This window comes from Colossoma macropomum, unplaced genomic scaffold (assembly GCF_904425465.1).
Source record: "Colossoma macropomum unplaced genomic scaffold, Colossoma_macropomum, whole genome shotgun sequence".
Taxonomy (NCBI): Eukaryota; Metazoa; Chordata; class Actinopteri; order Characiformes; family Serrasalmidae; genus Colossoma; species Colossoma macropomum.
Genome location: NW_023495818.1, coordinates 225001 through 250005, shown reverse-complemented (window position 1 = coordinate 250005; position 25005 = coordinate 225001). Strand labels below are relative to the sequence as shown.

Sequence of the window (25005 nt, the reverse complement as noted above, 5' to 3'; positions counted from 1 at the left end):
GCTCAGGCCAGCCCTAACATACAGTTAAAAACTAAAAAAATACGAGAAATATGTTTTTATCTGACAAACAATCTATTTCATTTTCATCAGACATAAAAGACACATTCTAAAAAACTGATTAAATTTACCTTGAGCTCCTCCATCACCACCTAAACAAAAGAACAGAATAAGAAGTTGAGATGACTACATATAATATTAAATTAATTAAACACAGCTCTGTATTTGGCCACTGTTAGATTTTTGCTGTTTTTCAATCTGTGCATGTTAGCACTGCATGCTAATCATATTCTTTAATATTTACCACTGGAGTCGTAGGAAGAGTCAGCAGCACGCCCTGGAGCCACACAAACACACACGCACGCACGCACACACACACACACACAAAAAATAATCACCCACAGAATTACAAAAACATCTTCAATACATTTCAAAGCATTTTCACAAACTCAAAACATGAAGGTAGGATTATTTTTGATCTGCCGCCTGCTCTGAAACCAAACAAACATTTCTAATATGAACAAAAAAAGGTGAAGATGTACAGTTAGATGTAATTTTTTACATCACAGGCTGAAGTCTATACACTTAGAGGACACTTCATATACTAATTCTCTACGACTGTTGACTTTGACAATCAAATGTAAGGCAACAGTGACGGAGTTTGTTACCAAATTATATGTGTTGTTCATTTTTATGTGAAAATAGGTTAACACATGTAAATATTGCATTTTAGTGCACAATTTCTAGTAATTTGCTGAGTTTAATATAATGGTAAAAATAAAACTAAAACATTAAATATAAAAATGTACCTTTACTTTCACACCATTTTATTTTAAATTCAGCATATAAACATTAAAATGAGTCGTTCAAACATTAACATGAGTAGTGCAGATGTGTGTTCTCTATAGAGCATGTGTTGATTTATTTTCACTTAGAAAATCAACAAAATTTAGTTTGACCGGGGTGCCCAAACTTTTGCATACGAGTGTAGGGTGACATTTGTTAAGTTACATGAGCCCATTTTACTGACCTAAAGCTCTTCTATTATTAACTGGAAGTTCCTCTTTGTAGTTTATTTGTTTGGATCCTTTTAAGTCTATTCTTAAAACTGAAGTGAACTATGGCGTTTCAGGGCTATCTGAGGTAATTTGGGGAAATTACACAGATACTGTAACTCGTAGGAATCAACCAGTTGAATCTCTTACAAATGACATTCCCAGAACTCTTCTGGTAAAACTAATCCAGCTCAAATAGAGCTTTAGATCAGTTTAAAATATCAGTCAGATCTAAACATCTGTCATTTTTTTAAACGTTTTTTTCTGTCGATACTGATAAGATTCCCTAATGCACAATTTAAATAATCTAATTTGATGCTTTTAAACCTTTTTAGACCTCAGTAAAGATACAATTTATACACCCTAATACAATTTCCACAAGAAACAACACACATAAGTTATGTGCTGCTGCACTGAACTAGTATATTACAATCATTTATACAGTTATTTGCAGCCACATTATTATTATTAAGCATGCTGATCTCAAACTTTTGAACAACAGTGTTTGTGTAACTTTAAACTGTGTAATCAGCTTTGATACAAAGTGGTGTAGGCAGCAACTGAAAAACATCACGTTGCCTTTTTGGAAGGAATTCTGCTTTGAAATATTCAAATGGGCTGGATTTGCCTTTGTGTGGTAAACTGAGACAGACTCCACCCTGCTTTCATAAAAGGTTACTCAAGTTCACTTGTGCAGGGCGGCACCCCAAACGTGATTGGACAGCTCAACATGTGGCATTCATTTACTGTAGTAACCATGGATTTCTGTCTTTCCGTTCATTCTTTCTTCAAGTTCTCCTAACCTCTTGCGGTGCAGAATAGCCATACATTTGGTTTTGATTCATAAAAGAGAGCAGACTTTTCCATAAATATCCAATTATATTATGTAACAGTAGTTTTGCAATGAACAGTGAGTACTTTTTGCTGTTCCAGAGCTTATTGATCTTGATTATGAGAGCTCAATAATGCTGACTCAAAAATGAGCAAGAAATAAAAACGAAAGACAGATGAGCGCCCACCTCCATGACCCCCTCGGCCGGCATCAGGCTTGTAATCATTACCAGCCACATCACTCAAGTCTGAATCACTGAATCCACCCCCTAAAGCAATGGAACACATCACTGGATTGCCAACAGCTATAATGACAATACTGAACACAAAGGAGTATTGGAGCATACACACACACACACACACACACACAAATACATACATACACAAATACATACACACACATATTTAACCATTGATATTTGACATATATTTCCATTTTCTTACATCAATTCAACACAGTACCTGTCTTTTACATTGTGTGACAAGTACATGATGAATGAACCAATAGAAATGACTTTGACTAAAATCTCTTTACATTACACTTATACTGAAAGTTAAGAACGTAATAATACCATCTATATTTAAGAATTTATTAAAATTAACTGTATGTAATCATGCCATATGTGTATTATATATATGTAAGTACATGTATGTACATGTAAGTACCTGTATGTGACAAGATGTACATACTGTACTATACGTGTACTACATAAATGTAATTACTTATCTATAATAATAATAATAACATGTGCCATATGAAGAATCATCAAGCTCTCCTCTTTATTTTGCGATTTCTTCATTTTAACTGAACTGAAGAACATCTAGGTACATATTTTCTGAAGTTCGAAAATAAGTGTTAACTGATAATGTGGCATTTGCTAACGCAATATCACAGCAGACAAGTTAAAAAAAATCTGCATGCGTTTCATTAATGTTACCTAACGCTGGCGAATAAACATATCTGATCGCCTTAACAATATCTAGCAAGTTAGATTATCTTAGCTTAGCTTATATTAGCTTACAAAAAATGGCTGCATAAGATTTAGGTCCTTAAGACAGAGATTTATCTTTGCTATCAGGACTTTCTTTTGCTTGAAATGAGTAGCAGCAATCTGTTGAAGTAGGGTAGGGAGGGTGGGCTGAGAATAGTTGAGAATGGCTAAGAATGATCCACCACACAAATAATACCTGCTCTGTGGTGGTCCTGTGGGGTCCAGACCATTGAAGAACAGGGTAAACGGGGCTAACAATGCAGAGAAACAGCTGGACTACAGTCTGTAACTGTAGAACTGAACTACAAAGTGCACCTATAAGGTAAGAGGAGCTGATAAAATGGACAATGAGGTGTACTTAATGGAGTGACTGGTTAGTGTATAGGGTACCTCTAAGCCAACCTTACCATCAGAAACCAAAAAGAAATGTTTTACACACACGAACACGCACACACACACACATAAACACACACACACACACACACACACACACAAAGAACAAAGTGTTTATACCTCCATCTTTGGGTGGAGCTACTGGTTTCTTTGGATCTGTAAGAATAGACAAAATAAATGACAAAATATTGTTTTAATTCCTTCTTCTTCTTATTATTATTTTTATATTAAATTAATAGCCTGATTTTTATGCTGCTGAACACTCTAGCACTGAAGACAGAACTGAATGGAAGGCGTTTTTAAGAGGTAAAGGTCATATGGCTGTGTGTCCATGTGGGGAGTCTTATTCACTGGCACCGTCTTTGTGCTATAATTGTCTTTTTATAAATAAACACACACTGTCTGGAAAGACCCTCTGTCAGTCACGGCAGTATGTGCGCGTGTGTGTGTGTGTCTGTGTTTTACCTCCAGCTGGTTTCTTTGGGTCTACAAGAAGAATGAACATTTCAACACATTAATTATCATTATAAACCAATTTAGCACACATAGGCAAACTCTCTCACACACAATCAAACAGAGACATAGACAAACCCGCACACATTCACAAACAACATGAACAGAATAGAGGTGCTCATACCCAAGGCATCCAAGATGTCGAAATCACCTGTCAATCAAACACAAAGCCAGTAAACAGCCTGAGATAACAATCAAACTCTGAATGCTCATTATCCAATACATCAAAACCAAGTGGATATTGTAAAGGATATGAACACATCAACTGGCAGATCTCTTTGTTTCTAATTGACCATACCTGCAGCAGTGCCACCATAATCATAGATGTTTTGATTGTTACTTTGGTTGTCATATCATACTTATTTACTAGATAAGATGTAAAATATAACGTATATTTTATGCATTTAAAAAAAGCAGAACATGCCTTTGGTCATCTTCTCATTTTTTCACAGCAAGTCATTCGTAAATCTTTAGTTTTTGTACCGTGAAAGTAATTTTTTTCATCTTTTTAAAACTTTTTTCAACTTTTTTTGTGTGTTGATTACTCAGGTGCAGTGGTGAAATGTCAAAACTCGGTCAAAAAATGAGAAAAAAAACATTATTATTACATTAGATGATTTTTTTTTAAGTTTAAAAACAGTATTAAGTTGCTTTGAGGTTCAGAAATGGCCTCTCTGCACACATTTTTTTCTGTTTGCACCCCCAAAGCACACACACACACACACACACACACACATATATATATATATATATATATATATACTGCTCTGTATCATATAATCATCACAAAATGCCGCACCATATATAACAGTGCTTAATGTGGAAACCTTTACTTTATTAGCAGCATCATAAACCATGCACATTTAATATCATGCCATACAGAATAACTGCAAATGTCAAAACGAATTTGTCATGGTGAGTGCTCACACAAAAATAGAAACAAATATTAACAAGAAGTAAGTATAATATTAAATAAACAAATAAATAAATAAGGGGATATATCCGGAAATGCTAACAGTTAATGAAAGCAAACATAACACTGAAGTCAGGAGTCGGCCTCTCATTTGCACTAAGCTATTGTAACTGGTCCTGCTTGTTTCCATTCATTGGCTTCTCTCGATGAACTATTGGTACAAATCTATGCAAATCGTTGAAAATACTTTTTTACCATTAATAGGTTGAGAGAGGCTCATATTAAAACTGTGGGTTAGTGTTGTTATGACTGCCCTAAGAAACTAAGAATCACAAAGAATTATATATATTATTTGCATGACGCAATGGTGAGCACATTGAAAGGTTAAGTGCACTTTTAAAGAGTCTCTTACCTCCAGTTTTGGATGGGTTTCCTGCAGGCTTCTTTGGCTCATTTGGTGTGTCTAAAACATGACAGTTGTAAAAAAAAAGACACAGACACGTCACTCAGGTAAATTCATTTTTCTGGGACAGATTTAGATCTACAAGCAAGGAAAACTCTCCAGCTACTCCAGTACACTCCAATACATTCAGTACGTTAGAGCTTCAGACATCAGCAACATACCTGGACCAAGCGCATCAGAAAGATCAAGTTCTAGAAGAAGCCAAACACAGATGTTGTCAGAAAAAGCTCAAATGTATAGTTGTATGCAAAAGTTTGCATGCCCATAGTCAAATTATGCTTTTTTTCTAAATGAAATCAATTTAATTCATTTTTAATATTTTAGCATACAGTTACTGTTTATTGGCTGAATTTAACATATTGGGAAAATAATAAAGCATACCATGTGGCCTGTGCAAAAGTTATGACACCTATGTTCTGTTTTATTTTTTTTTCAATATGTTAAACCCAGCAAACAGAAATCATGTAAAAAATATACAGAAAAATAATGTTGAAAAATTACAGAAAAAATTCAATATTTAAGTTTATTTCCTGTGGAGAAACTGATTTTCTTAGAAAAGTATGTAATTTGACCAGGGGTGTTTAAACTTTTCCATAGGACTGTATATCAGTCTGAATAAACGGACATTGTGAGTGCATGTGTATCAAGAAGCATGCATGTGGCCTCACCATCTCCTCCGGCCTTGGGAGGCTTTTGGGCTGTGGGAACAGTAATTGTATATGATAAATATGATACTATAGCATCCAATCTAAAACGTCACTTACAGCACATGATAGCTCAGTATGGACTAGGCAAGCAGCAAGCAGGAATAAACACAAACAAAAAAAATTCAAATACACAGAATTCAAAAGATATAATATTTTATAAATAATAATATTTTATGGCTGATTGTAGATCTGTTAAAAACGGCATGTTCCATAAGTGGTTCTACAATTGTATTCAAATGTTTGGAACCTCCTGATAAAGGGACACGTTTTGCTGATTTTCAGAGTGAAAATAAATAAAATAAATTAATACATACTCTACAGTGACACACTTCTGCACATTTTAATGTATAATCACTCTTTATTTTTTTAATTTAACATAAAAACAAAACATAAACTGTGGCATGTGCAAAGGTTATAGCACAATTGACATTTTATGTTTTTTTTTCTCAACAAATAAACAGAAATTATGCACTAAATTTGCAGAAAAATGCCATATTTAAGTTCACTTAAGACATCAGCAACACGTCATTTGACCAGGGTTGTACCAACTTTACATATGACTGCATATTCTGCCTAATACTGTAGACATAACATGTGCTGAAAAAGTGCTGCACTAAATTTACTTGATTTAAATTATAACACCGTTTTCATACAAATAAAATATATTAATTATCAAAACATTTACAAAGCCACATTTCAAAGTCATTTCCAAAAGTGAGTTAACTGTAGGACAAAACTGTCTAAACTGTTTAAACGACTGTTTATGTAAATGTTTATTGCTGCTTAAAAAAGATTCAAATGTCAAAACAATATTTGTGGTGCAGTACATTTACTTATATCATCTGTAAAACATATATATATATATATATATATATTATATATATATATATATATATATATATATATATATATATATATATATGTGTGTGTGTGTGTATATATATATATATATATAATAAAGGGCTCATGAATGAATGAGTGAATGAATGATGTGTATAAAGAACTTTACCTGGTTTAGTTGGAGCCACCGGATCAAGGTCTTTAAAGAAAAGGGTCATAATTAAGATTATGCTAATAATATAAAAACAACATTTAAAAAAGCAGGACATCAAACAGGCCCAGATAAGCATCCATTATAAATTCTAAAAAGACAATTTATGCATAGTTTAAAATGGATTTGTTTTGGATCTGTTTGGCAGATATATTAAAAATTACATCAAAAAAGCTTTTGGTTCTTGGTAGCAGTAATAAACACATTTGTTTATTGCTACTGTTTATTTCATATTATGGTCAAAATGACAGACTGTTTTTGATGTGGCCAGTTTTTCATGCATTTTGGCAGGTTTTGGCTAGAAACTGTTGAAGCAATCTGGCCACGCCTTTTGTCAAAACAGTGAAATTAAGCGGTATATAATGACTCATGACCACCCGGAAATACTGTGTCAGCTTCTCATTTTTTTACTCACTTCTTCTCCCTAAATTAGTCATGTCCAAGTCCCACTTATCCCCCGTGTCCAATTAGTCCAATTAGTCAAGTCCAAGTCCCACTTATCCCCGAGCACACAATGCTGCCAAGCTGGGAGGGTGAAGGCTAACACAGGGTATGTCCTCTGAGACACGTAAAGCACCACCGCATATTTTCAAACTGCTGCTAACACAATGTCATTGGGCAGCTTTAAGCGCTTGGAGGAGAACACTAACCACCAATTCTGTTACATTAGCTGACATAGATTATGCTTTGTCAGCTTCAAAGAAAACTCTTGAATGACAGCGACAATCCAATATCTCACTCCACAAGGCTCAGTGTGACTAAATAAAATACAACACCAACTACATATAAAATAGATTAAGCTAGCAAAATCTGTTGTAACTTACCTAAAGCATCTGAAAGATCAAGATCTGCAAAAGGAGAGACAGAAGATTAGCATTATTTTAATTGCCAAGATAACTTCACTGATAAAAAAAAACATTCAAAAGCTTCTGGAAGCTTGAGGTACGGCAGAAGTGCACTGTTTAACAGCCTCATAACAGTGAACTTAAAACAGTAGGTCAAACCTTCATCACTGTCCATACAAGTTCATACAATATTTCAGAGACCTGTATGTTGTAACATCTAGTCTCTAATGCAAGTAAGGAGTTTCCACTTTTTAGATTCAGAGAGTCCCGCAGTGCCAGGCAGAGCCGTTCTATAACAAATAATTATGAAATATTTTTTTATGAAAGGTTCTACTTTACACCAACATAGCTGTAATACTGGAGGGAGGTCTGCCTTTGTGATTGGCTAGATTAATAAAAAAAACACTTTCTCAGAGGTTTAGGATGATTACATAAATAACTATGATTGTAGTCCATGGTTATTACTAGGGATGGGTGATGTAGCCAAAATATCATATCACAATAGTTCCAAGACACTCTTACAACACACAGTATGTATCACAGTATTTTGACACACAGACAGAAGGCAATAGTGGTGCCATATTTAAAAACAAAAAACTCTGAATACAGTGATTTTTATTTATTGTTTCACATACTGCGATGTGTTAGCCCCTTTTCAGAGCAGCCATTAATGTCATGGCTTATATGAGGGGAGGTCACGCAGTAGAACTGTACATTTTTTCTCTCAGTAACATTAATGTAACATATTTTGATTCAAATGCATATGATTTACAAATCTGGAAGCGAACTGGATTTTCAATGATCAAGCAAGTAAATATTTCTAGCAGAGTTTTTCTTGTGTTTAAATGCTATTTTTTATTGTGGCCGTTGTACGGGATTGTTTGATATGAAAGAGAGTTGCCCACCTCTAGTTATTACTGCCACCTTTTGCATTAAATATTGCCATAGCTGAGCAAATACTAAGTTATGCACAACTGATACATTATGACTCAAACATTATGACTAGAACATAGCTTCAAGCAAAACATAGCTTCAAAGGTGCCCAGAAAGGGTTCTTTGGAGCAATGCCACTGAAGAACCACTGGTAGTTCACTAAAGAACCTTTCAATGGATGTTTTTAAATGTGAAAAAGTGTTTAGGTGTTTAAAGTTTAAAGAACCTCCACATAATGTAAAAGTTCTACACCAAATAAATGTTTTTTGAGAAACGCATGTCCAAGCCAGCAACCAATTAGGAAACTTCATCTGTAAGAGTGTAGTATATTTTCAGATATCATTTACTGTCACAAATAGCTTTAGAAGTACAGATAATATGTCAAGTTAAGCACCTTATTAGTAAATAATAATAAAAAGCAGTAGGTGTGGTGATTTCACAGTGAATGTGACTGGTAACAATCAACTGTAGCAAGTCTCAGGCTTCCAAAGAGTTCAGCATGGATAAAAACATGGCGCCATTATTTTCTTGCAGGACCATAAAACATAGACGTTCAACAAACGAAAAACAGATGACTCAATCCAACTCCACTGTGGCTGGGTGCCTTTGTAAAAGAAGTGGGTGACTCTCTTAAAGGGGAATCCTACCCATTTTTTAAAATTCTGCACAATTCAATCATCAAGATGTCATTCAGAGGGGTTTGATGTGAGATTCTCCGTTTCAAAGAAACATACTAAGTCAGATAGGAACCAGATGTCTGAAGCTTTTTATGTCTCTAATGACTCTCTCACAGAAAGTTCTTATGCTCAAAGATAATGAATATTTTGCCTGACGCCAGAGACATTCATCTACAATAGTTTTGAGATAAGTTTTTAGCCTAAAATTTCATTAATTCCATTAACGGCAAAGAGGTACAGGCGGGCCGTCGTAAAGCAAAATAGTGGCTACACAAAACCTATATATTCACCAAAATAGTTGTGTTTTATATATAATATATATATATATATATATATATATATATATATATATATATGAGGTTATATTTAATACATTATATATAGACAGATAGATAGATAGATACATAGATAGATATCTTTGCATGTTTAAATGGTTCTTCTCCATGATGGATAACTTGTTACATATAGTACTTTAGAGAACCTCTCAAAGGAATTAATGCAGCACAAAGTACTAACAGCAATGAATACCAGCTCAGGGGATCAGATTTTGTATCTTCACAAAAAGTTCTGTATAGTACCAAAAATGGTTCTGCTATCACTACTAGTGGTAAAACATGTACACATAAAATCTGATCCCCTGAGCTAGTAATCACTGCTGTCAGCACTATTTGCAGCACTGCCACTTTAATTCCTTTAATGGTGACCTGAACTTGTTAGGTAGTGTCTACCACAAGGCTGTGTAGCAGGTTAGCTCTGCATTTTCTCAACTGCCTCACCTCATTGAGACATCACCACAATGTGACACATAATGCTGATCTAGGTGCAAAATATCATTATTAAATCTGAACTAAAATCATTTAAAGCAGGGATCTCAGACTCAGATTACCTGGGAGCCACTAGCCAGGTTGGCTGATCCACATGGGGCTGGTTGAAAAATGCATGAATGCATGTCCTAGTATATTACCATCAATGGTAGTATAAATACAAATGTTCAATAAATATTTAAACTTCCATTGTATCAAGTAAATGTACACTGCAGAATTACATGGGACTCTTATTGTGATATTGTGATATGGATGTTCCTGCTGAGTGAAGTTATCGTGACTGAAGTGCTGGGAAAAGTACAGTGGTTAATCCTGTATTCTCAGTGGACTCGTTTAATAATTCTGTTTATTTCTTAATTCTGACTTGCTGTACGTACCACTACGTCATAAATGAATCCAAAAAAGCAGATTTACAGGGGAATTCCACAGATTTTTCAAAATGTCTGCGTAACTCAATCGATAAGATGTAAACAAATTCAGAGTGGTTTGATGTGAAACAGTAGACTGTAGAGAAGCTTAATAACTCAGACTTTGTTACAGTGGTCCTGATAGGAACCAGGGGTCACTATGAATAAAACACAAATGCAGTCATTAGATTTGCTCAAGGCATATAAAATAGTGATAAATCTGAAAAACTAAGTTTTATTTGGGGACTATTTGGCCTTATAACACCTTGCATGTACCCCTTTGCTATGAATAGCTTTTAAAAACATACATTTTTGGCAAATCTGATCTCAAAACTATCGTAAAACAATGTCTCAGATACTGACATTACATGTAAGAACTTTCTGTGAGGGAGTTTTTAGAGGCACTGAACACTTTGGACTTTTGGTTCCTATCACCACCACTGTGAACCATTCTGATTCAAGTCTCTCTACAACGTAAAATGCCACACCAAACCACTCTGAATGACTTTGTTTACATCTTACCCGGTTAATTATGCAGAAATTGTCAAGAATCTGTGGAATTCTCCTTTAATTATCCTTCTGAATAATACCTAAAGCTAAATTCAATGCGCAGCATTCATACTGCGTCAGGTTTTCATTTGAATTGTTTCTCTTGCCTGCAGTGCTCTGTTATTGTGTTTAATATATTACTTACAGTGACATATATTAGGTGTGGGCGGTATGGCTTAAATACGATACACAAAGCCACTTTTACGATACACACATGCATCATGTAATTTAGCTTTTCTGAGGTTTGATAAGTTGGAACAGACAAAAACGGACTACAGGGCTGTTATGTGCCATAGCACATATGTGTTTTGTGTGCTGTTCGGTTGTTTCTCTTTGTTGCCGTCTGCCCTAGGATACATTGGTGGATTACGTTCTACTTAGGTGACTAATCATAAGGAACGACATCAGTGGAAGGGGAGGAGCTTCAGCTTTAAGTACCTGCGGAGGTTAGTTTGGACGCCTGTACTCTAACGACGTTTAAGAAGCCCTTTGTCAGACACGCTAGGTAAGAGGGTGGTGCCGCATATGTATTTATGTTTTGTTTAGTTTTTAGTTAGAGTAGATATCTTATTTGTTTAGGGTATGGTCAGGTAGATTATAGGAAAGCACCAACCTGGTTTTTCTGGTTTCTAGAAAAGGTTGACATTGGAACTCTGTATGCTTGTTAACGTTGAACTATCCACCTTGTGTATGTTATAGAATATATGTGATGGATTTCCAGCTTAAAGTTCTTGTGTTTAAATTCTCTTCTTCCACCACATCTTCCACACCTGCCTCATGTTTGCGACCCCAATCCCCCAGACTAAACCGAGGGTCGTAACAAAGGCCCAAATTTAAAAACTAATCTAAATCTATGAATATATTGATTTGTCTTTTACGTTTCACATACTGCGCATGACTGAATTCAATTAAACATGACTAATTATGGTCTGTTTGTAATAAAACATGCACTTCAGTGGTCTTTAAGTACTGATGGTATCCACAATATTCTCATATTTCCCACCCCTAATTTATATAGCTTTTGTTAGGTACCCAGCCGCACTATCTACCCATCACATGTCATTTTTACAGCAGAAAGAAAAAAAAATTCAATGATTTGTGCACTTGACTTAAGTATTCATTATCGTGGGCCGATAGTTTGAGACCCCTAATTTAAAAAGACATGGTTAAACTGGTCTCAGATCAATGTAAAGGTGCAACATTAACACCACTTAAGAAGGCTTAAGAAGGCATCGAGGTGCTCCACCCTACCCTGTGTATGTATTCACTGAAATACTCTTCAGATACACCCTTTTTAATTCAAACGCTATTCACACACTCTCTTTACCGTCAAACTCACTCTGGCTAGAAGCTGCAGTCTTGTTAGCTTTCATTCACTGAACTAAGACAAGCTTTTCGTTCCCAAAATAAACCTGCTTCCATAATGAGGAAAGACAGCAAAGCTGCTTTAGATCTATGAAATACCAGCTGCAGATACTTCCCTCACTATTAAACACGAGCACCACTGTCTGTGTGTGTCATATTCAAAACACGAAACCAACATGGCTGTGTATATTCTGTATGATAGGTTGCCAGGGCAATGTTTTGTTGTTATTGTGGTCTGCTCGTACCCCCTGGGTGACTAAACGATGAGTCAGAACTGAAACTAGAGAACAGTCTTTTTAACTGGGTGGGGCTGTATTCTCTGCCTACTCTGCCATCCATGGAAACCCCTTTATGGCTGTTAGAGGAGCGGAAACTGCAGCAGTATGTCAAGAATTTGATCTGTAATGTTAATTATAAGTTCAACCTTCTAGTTCAAAACAAGGACTTTTATAAAATGTTTGACCTAAAATAATGATTTTTTCTTATATTTTGAATATAAGAACCAATTTTTTTCACATTTTTGACATTGTAAGTTGCTAAAATTCTGTCAAAATCTGTCAAAATAATGAGTGCAATTTCAGGAAAGTAAGTCTTTATCTTGAGAAAACAATTTTGAGAAAATAAGTCACTATTTTGAAACAAAACAAATTGCTGTGATCATTTTTTAAAGAAAACATTAATTTCATATAATTAAAAATTACAAATATAAAGAAAATACATGATTATTGTAAGATAGAAAGCCAAACCAGAAACAGAAATAGCAAAGCAAATATGACACAAATATCTTTTTATACATTTTTTACTATCAAAGACCACCTGTCACTCCACATGTGCCTAGGTTTTTATAAGTAACGCTGATAATGGTAAGAAAAAGAGGTAAATCAGAAAGACTGTAATCTCCCTGGGGACTATTCTGCAATGTAACACCTTGAATGCACCTCTCCACCACGAATGGCTGTTCAAAAACATTTTAGGCCAAAACCTCAACTCAGAACAATCATAAAACAAAGTCTCAGGCATCAGGCAATGCATTCTTAACCATTTCATGTAATAACTTTCTGTGAGGGAGCTTTTCAAACCACTCTGAATGACTTTATTTACATCTTTGGCGTTTAATTATGCGACTATATGGCAACACATTATATATATATTCCTGTTTTCAGTTTATTAGAACGTTATGACAACATTATGACAGTGCAATACTGGAAACATAAGCTGCGCCTTATAATGCCCTGATCTAATGCTCTAGTCACAAGCTACTCAAGTTAGCACAGTAGCCACAAGTTAACACGCTAGGCACATTTCAATAATACAATGATACTTCACAACAGAATACAACACAGTAGATCACAATACAGTTTGGTACAATACGATACATTGTACTGTTACATCCCTTGTGTTGTGCGTCAACAAGCTTTCTGTTCTCTCCTGCTATTAAGAGTGAGAAAATGTTAATAAACCTCTCCCTAGTAGTAAATGGCTGTTCTATTAATATCGATGGTGTTGATAAAGATTTTTGGCATACTAGCAAAATGTTTTCTTTTCATTAAAAAAACAATGGCATCTACGTCTACTTTCCTCTTGAGAGGAAGTCGTTTTGCATGCACAGGAAAGCTCCACCATAAATACTAACATGCAACATGTTCACATGCTACAGTGAAACATATGAAAAGTGGAGTGATAGCAACAATAGTAACAATAAACAGACACATATAAACTAAAGCATAACTGCTTCCTACTAGCTTCCCTTCATCACTAAAGATATTTGCATTTTCCAGTGAAGATAACTACACTACTTGCTGCACGTATGTATGCAGCCATTCTATACACTCCTACTCACAAACTGGGGGATGTTTCCATTTTCAGTTTCTTCCCAAGGCTGATGTTGGTTTTGGACTGAGGGAGCTGGTGCTAGCCATGTTTCTTTGATGATATTTAGCATATGTCCATCAATACAGTGGACACATCCTGGCACACAGTTAGAGCTGGGCGATATGGCCAAAAACGTTATCATGATAAACAAAATTCATATCGTTCGATATCGATACATATCGCGATAAATGTCAAATCATGATTTCTTTCACGTTTGAAGGCTGATTTTGCTCCTGGGTGGTTAATTGTGGTTTTGAACTATCACTTATGGTCCGATCATGACAAACACTCGGCAAACAGTGGAACATTTCACTAATCTGTCATGGAAGAGTTTCTGAGCTGTTTTTATCAGCTTGAAAAGCACAGCTGCAATTTTTGTAATAGTCATGATTTAAGAAAGAAAACATTATTTTTAGCTGTCTGGTGACGAGCGCTCGGCTACCCCCGTTACAAATGCTAAACAAGTGGCCAACAACAGTGCTAAACTCTTCAGTTTCTCAACAACAACTCGGTTCGGTAGGTCACTGCTGTCACTCCTACCACATCCATGTCAGAGCAGATCACAGTATTCAGACACCAGCTAGCGACGGCTGGGTTTCTCTATGCTATCGTGGGAGTTTAAGGGGTGAACCGCAGTATATCTGACGCTCGCTGTGTAAAAGCATTATCTGCAGTGTGAATCTCTCACACCAGTCACAGAGTCCTCCTTTTAGGTATGTTTAAACTGAAAGCGGTGATTTTGTGTCTTGTTTGATCTACAGTATCATCAATTTACCGTGTTTTGCCGGAGCGCTGCTTCAAGTTAGCCAGCAGCTAAAAACAGCTGGCTAACAGACGTGATTTAACACCGCTGAAGCTGTTAGGATGTTAGTAAAGAGGTGAGTTCGCTGTAGGTCAGTACAGTTACACCACTGACCTCGTCACTCACACTCGGGTGTCACAGGAGAACAGATCGCCTGTCGCTCCGCTCAAACAGGGACTGTATAACTCCGCGTTTCAGACGTTGCTAAAGTATATTTGGCCACCCTTTTTTACTCGAGTCGAAAAACTCGGAAGTGCGCCCTCTCCTGGCCACAGCAGAGTAGTGTCGCTTTCCTTGCAGTAGAAAACGCCACCAGGGCTTTCGCCGAACGTGGAAGTGTGAGAATGGTGTATTATATCGAACATTTATCAAACCTGTCTTATCGCTCTATCGAGGAAAAGTTATATCGCGATACTTATCGTTATCGTTTTATCGCCCAGCCCTACACACAGTAAACCTCAATATGCTGTATTAACCTTCAGGAGCTAAAGTTATCACCAACAATGATTAAAGCATTTTGTCATTCCACAAGCTGAGAAATTCTGTGGAAAGTGTAGATTCTAAATTTTTCAATCATCCTCAGTAGAAAAGGAGATATTTTATTATGATTTGAATTTCATCAAAAGTTATTGTTGTGTACTAAGTCTTGTTTTGAACTCTCAACTGCTAAGATCTAACACTCTTCTAAGATTTAACAAACTGAGCAACTCGCCAGCAGTCAATTCTGAGAATTTGGTGACGTTCACTTAAAGGAGAATTCAATCAGTTTTTCAAAATTACTGCATAATTCAATCTCTGAGATATAAACAAAGTAATTCAGAGTGGTTTGATGTAAAATGGTTCATCGTAGAGAAACTTACAGACTCAGATTTCCTTACGGTGGTGGCGAAATGAAGGAAGCCATTTTATTTACTATCCAAAACCACCAGCGAACCGAGTTTTTATATGTAATTTTAATAGCGATAAATCGTTGTCTAAGAAAAATCTGATAAAGTTTTCTTTGGTGGCTATTATGCCTTAAAACACTCTGCTTCCACTATAAATCAAGGACAAAACCTTCTCAAAACTATCATAAAAAAGTCTCAGACTTCGGGCAATTGCTAAAATGAAGCATTTCCCAGCAAACCACTCTGAATGACTTTGTTTACATCTTAGCAATTTAACGCACTAAAATGCCAGGCTTATTACATACTAAGGCTTGTTATTTAGTAAATACAAGGACTTCAGTGCAAACTGGCTGAGCTATTGTTAGTGTGTAGTAAAACTGGCAGGCAGACCCTGGCCACGTAAGTGATTAATTATGCAGATCTTTTGACCAGTGACCAATGACCTTAATGACCAGTGAACCTATGTATGTTCTGAGTTTTTATATGTAACGTTGATAAAGATAAACTGACAGAAGCTTCCTTTATTGTTGGAATGCACTGTGATTTTTTTCTGAGTGAGCTTGCAAGCACCATTTAGAGTGCAATCAGGATCGGTAAATAAATCAGCGTGATACTGATTTATTTAATCAGAGTAACAATACAGTGCAACTGATGTGTGACTTACATTCCAATTCATGCATTATTTGTTCAAAAAGGTAGTTTGTTAGGTAATTTGTTAGATCATGTTCTTTACATATTTAATATATGTAACAACGGCGCTGATAAATCATGTTATTAATGGTGAAGAGTAGATTAAATGGCAGAAATGTCTGCCTCATCCTTAAGGGTTAATTGAAATGGTTTGCCAATTACCCAAACTTGGTCTAGCTTCCCAAAACTTCCAAAAGCATTGTTGATCATGCATTAATATAAGATGCACATGAATAAGCCAAAGCTTTCATTTTCCATAAACTGTCTGAGTAAACCCAAGAAATCAGGTTTTACAGTGTAACAGCAGGATGACACCATGCCCCCATCTGGTTATCAGTGTAGAAGTTTCCCCTTCATACTGATTTAGGAGCAAGGCCTGCTAAATCAAACTATTATCAGAGACGCTGATAATAGTTTGTGCAGAAATAGATATGGTCCATATCCTACATTCTCCTTGTATTTTATTTTTTGCCCTTTATGCACCAAAAAGGGGCAAAATAAATGTTTCCATTTGTCCATTTTCTAACCTCTCTTTATCTCTAAGACTTAAACAGGCTCTTTTTAATACTGATGTACGTAAATGATCTCTGTTCTGATTGTCTGCCATGTGTTGTGCCTCATTCAGAAAGTCTGGGTTGAAACACTCCTTAAAACTTCAATGTGAATGGGCGGGGCTAAACTGCTGTAGGTGGATGTGTGTAAATGAGTTGGTTTACCATACAGATTAGAGAGTGAATGGTATGTTTTACACAATGTTTAGATCCTACATTAAACTCTTTAAAAACAAAAACTGAGGTAAATTAAATGTTCCATGATATGGGCCCTTTAAAAAAGAGATTAAAACACTAAAACTAGCTGTAAGTCACTTGATACTACTTTTAAGCCAAGTACTGAGTTTCCCAAGTTATTTACACTTTTAAGGGCCAAATTTGGCCAAATTACATGTTTTGTTGATTTTTTAAGTGAAAATAAGTCAACACATTCTCTTTTTCTTAAGATGCACTCCTGCAAAGTTTGCAACATTGATGCCAATGAGCAAGTTCTGACACACCTACCCATTGGCTTTTATTATAAGTGTGCATCGAGTCAACGGGTTTTCTGTTCTTTTCTAAGCACAACAACACGTACCAACATTATCCTCTGTAGTAATCAGCTATACGCTACAGATACAGCATATAAAAAGTAAGTTGAAAAAATATACAGTATTCCTTTAAAGGAGGAGGTTTTGATGCAGCCCATCTTCAGACGTGAGCACCTCATTTGGCAGACAGCGCAGTGCCTGCGGTTTGCTGGGCAGCCTGTTACAGTCACGGCATCACAGGAAGTGGAAAGAGTCACGCGAAGGCAAACATAGAACACAGTGTGCCGGTGGACTTCTCTTATAATACTTCACTTAAAAGAGAAACCGACTTGTTTTGATTGTCTGTGTGGCTAACATTAAATACGCTAGTTGTAAATACTACTGGGTCAGGTATCTTTGTAGTTGTGTAGTATAAAGGCTTTTTAAAGGGCCCATATCCTATATTTCTCTTGTATTGTATTTTTCCCTGAGGTACCAAAAGCAGTTATAATGCACTTTATGTGACCATTTTCCAACCTCTTTTTATTTCTTTGAAATTGAACAGACTTGTTACCGTAAATGTTTGAACACCGTCAGCCAAACTGCATTTCTTGTTGATTTTCTAAGTGAAAATAAGTCAACACATTCTCTACATGGTCCATAAATGTGGCGTTTTCTGCTTGTTTTAGTGTATAATTTCTATTCATTTGTTGAGTTTAATTTTTTTCATTTAACAAATAAAACATAATATATAAAATGTGCCATTTCTTTTACGTTTATGTTAAATTTAGTAAATAAACAGTAATTGTGCATTAAAATGTGCAGATGTGTTCTCTGTAGAGGATGAGGTAACTCATTTTCACAACAAAAATAAGCAAAATGTGATTTGACCAGGGTTACCCAAACTTCTGCACACGACTACAAGTAAATGAGCTCTGTTCTGAGTGGCTGCCACATACTTTGCCTCATTCAACAAGCAGTCTAAACTGGAACAGTCTTTATTACTTCAGCATGAATGGGCAGAGCCAAACTGCTGTAGGCTGAATGGGTGTATAACGTAAATGTGTTAATAAATAAAATGAATTAAATAAATGGTTTAATGTTTGCAGTATTTGCAGCTGACAGTATTACAGCACTTACAACCTAGTTTCCATAAAGACTGTGTGGACTGGGGAGGGAATGGAACTTTAACACTGTTTATATACTACAAATTGTTTGATTTATAACATTTTTTTAGTTATTATCATATTGTCCCTAATGTTTAAGGTTAAGATCCCTCTGGTTAAAACATTCAAAAAACACAGCCTTGCACTGCATCTTTAGAAAATAACGACAGAAATGAATACAGTAGGGTGCAACGTGACTCTGTCTAACTCTAAAATGGCCGTATTCACATACCAATCTTCACAGTAATAAACACTCTGTAATATGCAACAGGTTTGTTATATGGGCTGTTATGTAGAGGCGGGCAATGTGATCATATATTATTTTTATCATATCACGCTAGGTAGAACCGGTGCTTCTAGAACACCAAACAACATCTGCAAAAAGACAGATTTAGACCACCTGTAAACAACACCCAGAGTATAACACCTGCTCTATAACTATAATAATCTATGCTCATTGTCCATTTCACCAGGTCCATATACCGTATCAGTGCTGTCTGTAGTCCTACAAATACAGATCGTAATCTACCTGTTCATCAGTGGTCTGTCAGTATATATGCTAAGTGGACCTGATGAAATGGACAATGAGTGTAGATACAAGTAGGGATGGGCAATATGGTACTGGTGAATTATATAGTAAATTACATCACAGTATGATATTCTAGATATCATCAGTACAGTACAGGGAAATTCCACTGACATTTTTTAACTTCTGCATAATTCAATTGTTGAGATGTAAACAATTAAGTGGGTTATTTTAAGGAAACTTACAAACTCAAGGTTTTTTACAATGGAGGTTAAAAGAGTCAAGGGTCTCAATATCTACAAGTCAAATGTAATGTTATTCACTATCCAAGATGACCAGTGAATCTTCATTTGTCTTCTGAGTTTTCATCTGAGTAATGTTGATTAAGGTAAAATCTGAAGTAAGCGTTCTTTGGATACTATTTTGCCACACAAGGCAGACTAGCACGTTTTTAGAGGTATTAAACTCTTCAGACGTCTGGTTCCTATCACCACCACTGTTCTGGTGAATTCTGACTCAGTATCTCTAGAATGGAGCATTTCACATCAGACCACTCTGAACGACTTTGTTTACATCTTAACCACTTAATTTGGTAGAAATTTTGAAAAATCAGACGCATTTCCCTTTAAAGCACGCTGAACAAACGACACGTTTTATTACATAACGTAACTGAACCCATCTGATGTTTGCTCTGTATGTGAAACATTGAATAACAACCGTGTTTATGAAATGCAGCACTTCTGAAGCTCTTTTCATCTGTGTAAACTTACCAAACCTCTGAAAAAAACAAAATATTGTGATACATATCATGCATCATGGAAATGTGTTTAAATATTTTTTTCCGTACTGCCCCCCCCCCAAAGGTAATAAAGTAGCCAGTGAATTTATATAAATGAAAGTAGTTGATTCTACTAATTTTCCAATTCTTCTCTGTCTTTTTTGTAACAACGTTGTTTTGCTGCTGCATTTTGACTGTTCCAGCTGTGTGAGCTGTGAGCTTCACTGCTGTCCAGGCTCACACACATGCTATTGTGTACATATTGCAGCTGAAGCGTTTCATGTGGCTAAAAATAGGACAGAGTTAAGACCCCCTCCCCTCCATATTCCACAACTTCTGAAATATGCTACCATGCATATCATATATATATGAGTAATGTCCTTAACTTTGCGAGATGATCTTTGCCTTGTATGATTTTTTTAATCCAGTACAATGAGTTAAGGCACTAAAGCTAAGAGGCCCAGGCTTAAAATGTGTTGTCACGCGGTGCCAACACTTTCAGAGCAATTCGCCCCACTATGAATCAGGGATGCATGACTCATGTAGAGAGCATGTGAGGTTTTCTTAGTGCTGACCGATATATCATCTACACCAGTACACCGTAATACTGACAGGCTCAGTTTTGATACTGCGTTCCAGTTTTAGCGATATATTGACATAATACCCATAAAACAGCAGCGTTCTGACTGTTTGTTAGTAGCTTTTTTGTGTACTTTATTCATGATAGGACCTGTCAGTTAAACAGGGAATTGACCCAACTTTTCTAACTTTCGGCATAATTATACGGCTAAGATGTCAAAAAAAGGCATTCAGAGTGGTCTGATGTGAAATGCTCCATTCAAACATACAAACGTATTATATCAGAATTGTTCACAGTGATGGTGATAGGAACGTGTGAACTATTTAACCTCATGGAAAGTTACTTGAAATGGTGGCAAAAATTGTTGCCCGGTGACATGATCTTACAATAGTTTTGAGATAAGATTGATATAAAAAAATCGATATATCTGCACTATAGACATTGTGACCCCTGGTTCCCATCACCACCACTAAAAGAAGAAGATTTAATTATGCAGAAATGTTGATTCTCCTTTAACCGTAGCTTATGGTGTTTACTGGGTGCGCCAGATGGTTTCTGAAAGAGCAGTTTGAAGAAGAAAACAGTTTCCTTCCTGGAAATGTGTTTTCTGCCTTGTTAGGTTTATAACACATTCTTAAAGCACAGAGTAGCAGCACTCGGGAAGCGACATGTTAACAGGTACTCCATGTTGGTCTAAGCTGGTTTACGCCGGTCTGATGCTGGCTTAGCTGGTCACCGTGCATGGTCATGGTGGTTAACAAGCATACCACTACTGGTTTTGCTTGTGATCAATTTAACATCTTCCATTGCTGCTGACCAGCATACCAGCCTCCAAAACACAACATATGGTGGTTTTGCTGGTGACCGGCCATGCTGATCTGTGCTAGTCGTTCTAGCAGGAATATTCATACAATATTATATAACAATAATTCATGATAATCATTGTGACTGATATCACCCAGCATTCATATTCCCATATGCCATAGTCTCCTATGGGCCTCTGCTGAACGAGACACTGAACTTTATGATGATCTGACTGGTCTTGAGGCAGAACATATCAAGGTGTGGCGTATTAAGGCTGTAAAGCGCTACTTTAAAACCTCTTAACTTACAGCACTGACTGAGCTGAGGATATGATACTAAACTGACGTTATGAGCTCATTCGAGCGGCATTACCGCAGCTGCGTTACTAAACCAGGTTACAGGCTGGCACAGCGTTTTTTTAGCAAAGTTAACAACTTTCCGCTACTTTTTCCAGTAACATTTGAATAAAGCCGACCATGTAAGCGAATATCGAGGCTAAAGCACGACCTGCAACAACGCTAAACAACTTAGCCAAAGTCAACAGCGTGTCAGGACATCGCCTACCTTGTGCCCACGTTCCCGCGAGACTTGCCAAGACTAAAATCCACAGGTATGAAGTCATGCTGCAGTGAAAAAGCAGACTTTAAGCGCCTTGTTTGGTGTCCGTAAGTAAGAAGAGACGCTGAAACAGCTGCAGCAGGGCGCTGTTGGAGGAGCGGGCTCTCTGTGTGTGAGCTCGGGCAGGAGGAGCCGTTTAGAAAGTGCAGGGTGTGTCTCAGTCTGTAAACTCCTGCAGGCAGTCAGGGAGTCAGTCAGCAGCGCTGCGCAGGCTGTGAAATCCAGGCTGAGATGATGAGTCTGAGAGCCGCAGGCCTGCCTGCTCGGGGCGTGTCGTGTGAAAGTGCGCTTTGTTTTCGCTGTGTTTGCTTTGATTTGTCTCTTTCATTAACTCGTGCTTTAGCAGTTTAAAGACCAAATACAACAACTATATGTGCTTTTTACCTTCTACCTTTCTTCTTCTCTGCTTCTTCCTCCTCCTATTATAGTATATATATCAGAAGGAAGAAGCAGCAGAGGAGAAGAAAAGGAAGGAACAAACAAGCACATATAGCTGCCCCAAGCAGTAAAAGGTGGAACCCCTACTTTGTGTTGCTAGTATACAGGATGTAGTAGTGTTGTTGTTTGTTGCTGTAATCAGGCCTAGTACGGATTAATCTCATTGATTGTCCTTTTTATTTATTTATTTATTTATTTGTTGTTGTTGTTGTTGTTGTTGTTGCGGACGCGCAGGTTGGGAGCCCCTGGTCAAATGACGTGTTTTGTTCTACATGAGAATAAGTGAACACATCCTCTGCAGAGAACACACTTCTGCCCATTTTAATGCACAATTATTGTTTAGTTGCTGAATTTAACATATTGAAGGGAAAAAAAACTTGTGCAAAAGTTATGGCACTATATGTTGTACTTTATTTTCCATTTTATTTCAATATACTTTACGTTATACTTTACGAATAGAAATTGTGAACTAAAATTTGCAGACAAATGCCATATTTAAGCTTATTGCATATGATGTATTATGCGTTACTTATGTTTCACTTAGGAAATCAACAGAACAGGGGTGCTCAAAATTTTGCATACTACCATAGTTTAGACTACGTAAGAAAGTACGTCTATCTATCGATCTATCTATCCATCCATCTATCTATCTATCCATCCATCTATCTATCTATCTATCTATCTATCTATCTATCTATCTAATTTTTCTTTATGTATTAAACGTATAATAAGCGCTTTAAGGCCTCGCGCGCTGTTCTAAACACACATCAACAGAGCGCTACAGTGTGGTTACCGCAACTGCCCTCAACCGTACTGACCCAGGTGCCCTCAGTTCTGGGCCAATTGCCCCTAGCTGTGCCCTCTCGCGCCCCCTGCACTGTGTCCTTCTGCCCTCTAGTGTTCGCGTCGCGCAATCGCAGCTTCTGGAGCGTTTTGCGCTTTCAGTGCAGCACCGCGGTGCGCCAAAGCCTGTGACGGTCAGTCTCCCTCTCTCTCTCTCTCTCTCTCTCTCTCTCTCTCTCTCTCTCTCCTACTGTCAGTTCTCTCTGTCTCTCTCTCTGTTTTTCTCTTCCCCTCTCTCTCTCTCTCTCTCTCTCTCTCTCTCTCTCTCTCTCTCTCTCTCTCTCTCTCTCTCTCTCTCTGTCTCTCTCTCTCTGCACCTTCTTTTATCAGTTCTGAGAGTCTTTAAGCTCGGACGCGTCCTCAGCGGACTGACCGTGTCCGCGCTCGTGTGTGTTTTGCAGTTGGCACTGCAGCGCAGAGCACAAGATAAAGAAAAACACAAAAGAAAAGGAAAGAAAGTTTTTTTTTCTCCTCTTCTTGAAGCCTTGCTGGTGCATTTGGACGCGCGGATGCCTTGCTTGTCCTCCCCACGCGCCGTTCGGGTCGCGATGGTCAGCGTGTGTCCGCGCGCAGCGATCGCCGAGTGACATGCAGTCGCTGATTTCTCCCGTGACCAAGGCGGTCCTGGTCGCGCTCTTCATCTTCGCCATCTTACTCATCCTCTACGTGATCCTGTGGTACATATGCAGGGACGTGGACTGCGACCATGGCATCTGAGCGCGTGCGGCGAGATACGCGCCTATTCGAGCGGACCGGTGGCCGAAGGGTGACCCTGGTGAGTGTCAAGGGGAGAGCGTTGTTGAAGGGGGCGGGGGGCTTACTAGGAATATGAGGGGTCGCAACAGCATCCTCACACATTCTGTTGCTCTTCTGCTTTTGTCAGTCAGGTATGAGTCATGTGTCTATAGGGCTTCACTCATTAAGACGTGACTGATCTGCGTGCAGCTCAGCGGTGTCCCCCCCACACACATCCCCTTTCAGCGCCTTCAGAACGCTTTTACCACATGTTGCTGGGGATGCAAGTCAATTAGCTCCTTATTCAAGTGACTGTAACCCAAAATCGCCGCATAAACTGAGCCATACAGCAGTGCAACAGCGCATCGTGTCCTCTGCCGTCATTATGCTCGCATGCACGAGACGCGAAGCTGCACAGCGGTGGGCATAAAGTTCACTCGCGCTTTTGCGCATAGACCCCTTTGTGAAGGTGTCATTATGGCTCGTGCGCCAGTCTCGCCACGCGCAGTTGTGTCACTCCGCAACTTTGCGACCCTACAGGTGACAGGCGATCCCCCTGAACCCCGTCTTTCCAGGACTAGGTCATCGGAGCTGAATTAACACCTGCAACGTCCATATTACACTGTTGGTGTTTGTTCCACAGTGTTGCTTCAACGCTGTAGCCAGATTAGGTGTTTATCAAACATTGCAA

General features: G+C 37.5%; 2 protein-coding genes across 3 annotated transcripts in view; one reads left to right on the top strand and one right to left on the bottom strand.

The window, feature by feature from the left end:
* The window catches only part of cd99 (CD99 molecule), a 33770-nt gene extending 11232 nt beyond the window's left edge, over positions 1–22538 (bottom strand). The window contains exons 1-12 of one of the 2 annotated variants that reach the window (XM_036563545.1): positions 22245–22538; positions 7740–7763; positions 6874–6903; positions 5826–5855; positions 5319–5348; positions 5107–5157; positions 3906–3932; positions 3734–3754; positions 3389–3424; positions 2072–2152; positions 302–334; positions 129–149 (exon numbers count right to left, since the gene is read on the bottom strand). In XM_036563545.1, the coding sequence (XP_036419438.1) occupies positions 129–149; positions 302–334; positions 2072–2152; positions 3389–3424; positions 3734–3754; positions 3906–3932; positions 5107–5157; positions 5319–5348; positions 5826–5855; positions 6874–6903; positions 7740–7763; positions 22245–22302 (442 nt within the window). In that variant the 5' untranslated portion in view covers positions 22303–22538. The remainder of the gene's footprint in view (positions 1–128; positions 150–301; positions 335–2071; positions 2153–3388; positions 3425–3733; positions 3755–3905; positions 3933–5106; positions 5158–5318; positions 5349–5825; positions 5856–6873; positions 6904–7739; positions 7764–22244) is intronic. The other variant, XM_036563544.1, reaches the window with a different exon arrangement.
* Positions 22539–24187: 1649 nt separating this feature from the next.
* dhrsx (dehydrogenase/reductase (SDR family) X-linked) overlaps positions 24188–25005 on the top strand; it is a 76192-nt gene continuing 75374 nt past the window's right edge. The window contains exon 1 of the mRNA XM_036563558.1: positions 24188–24354. The gene's annotated coding sequence lies outside the window, so the exon portion shown is untranslated. The remainder of the gene's footprint in view (positions 24355–25005) is intronic.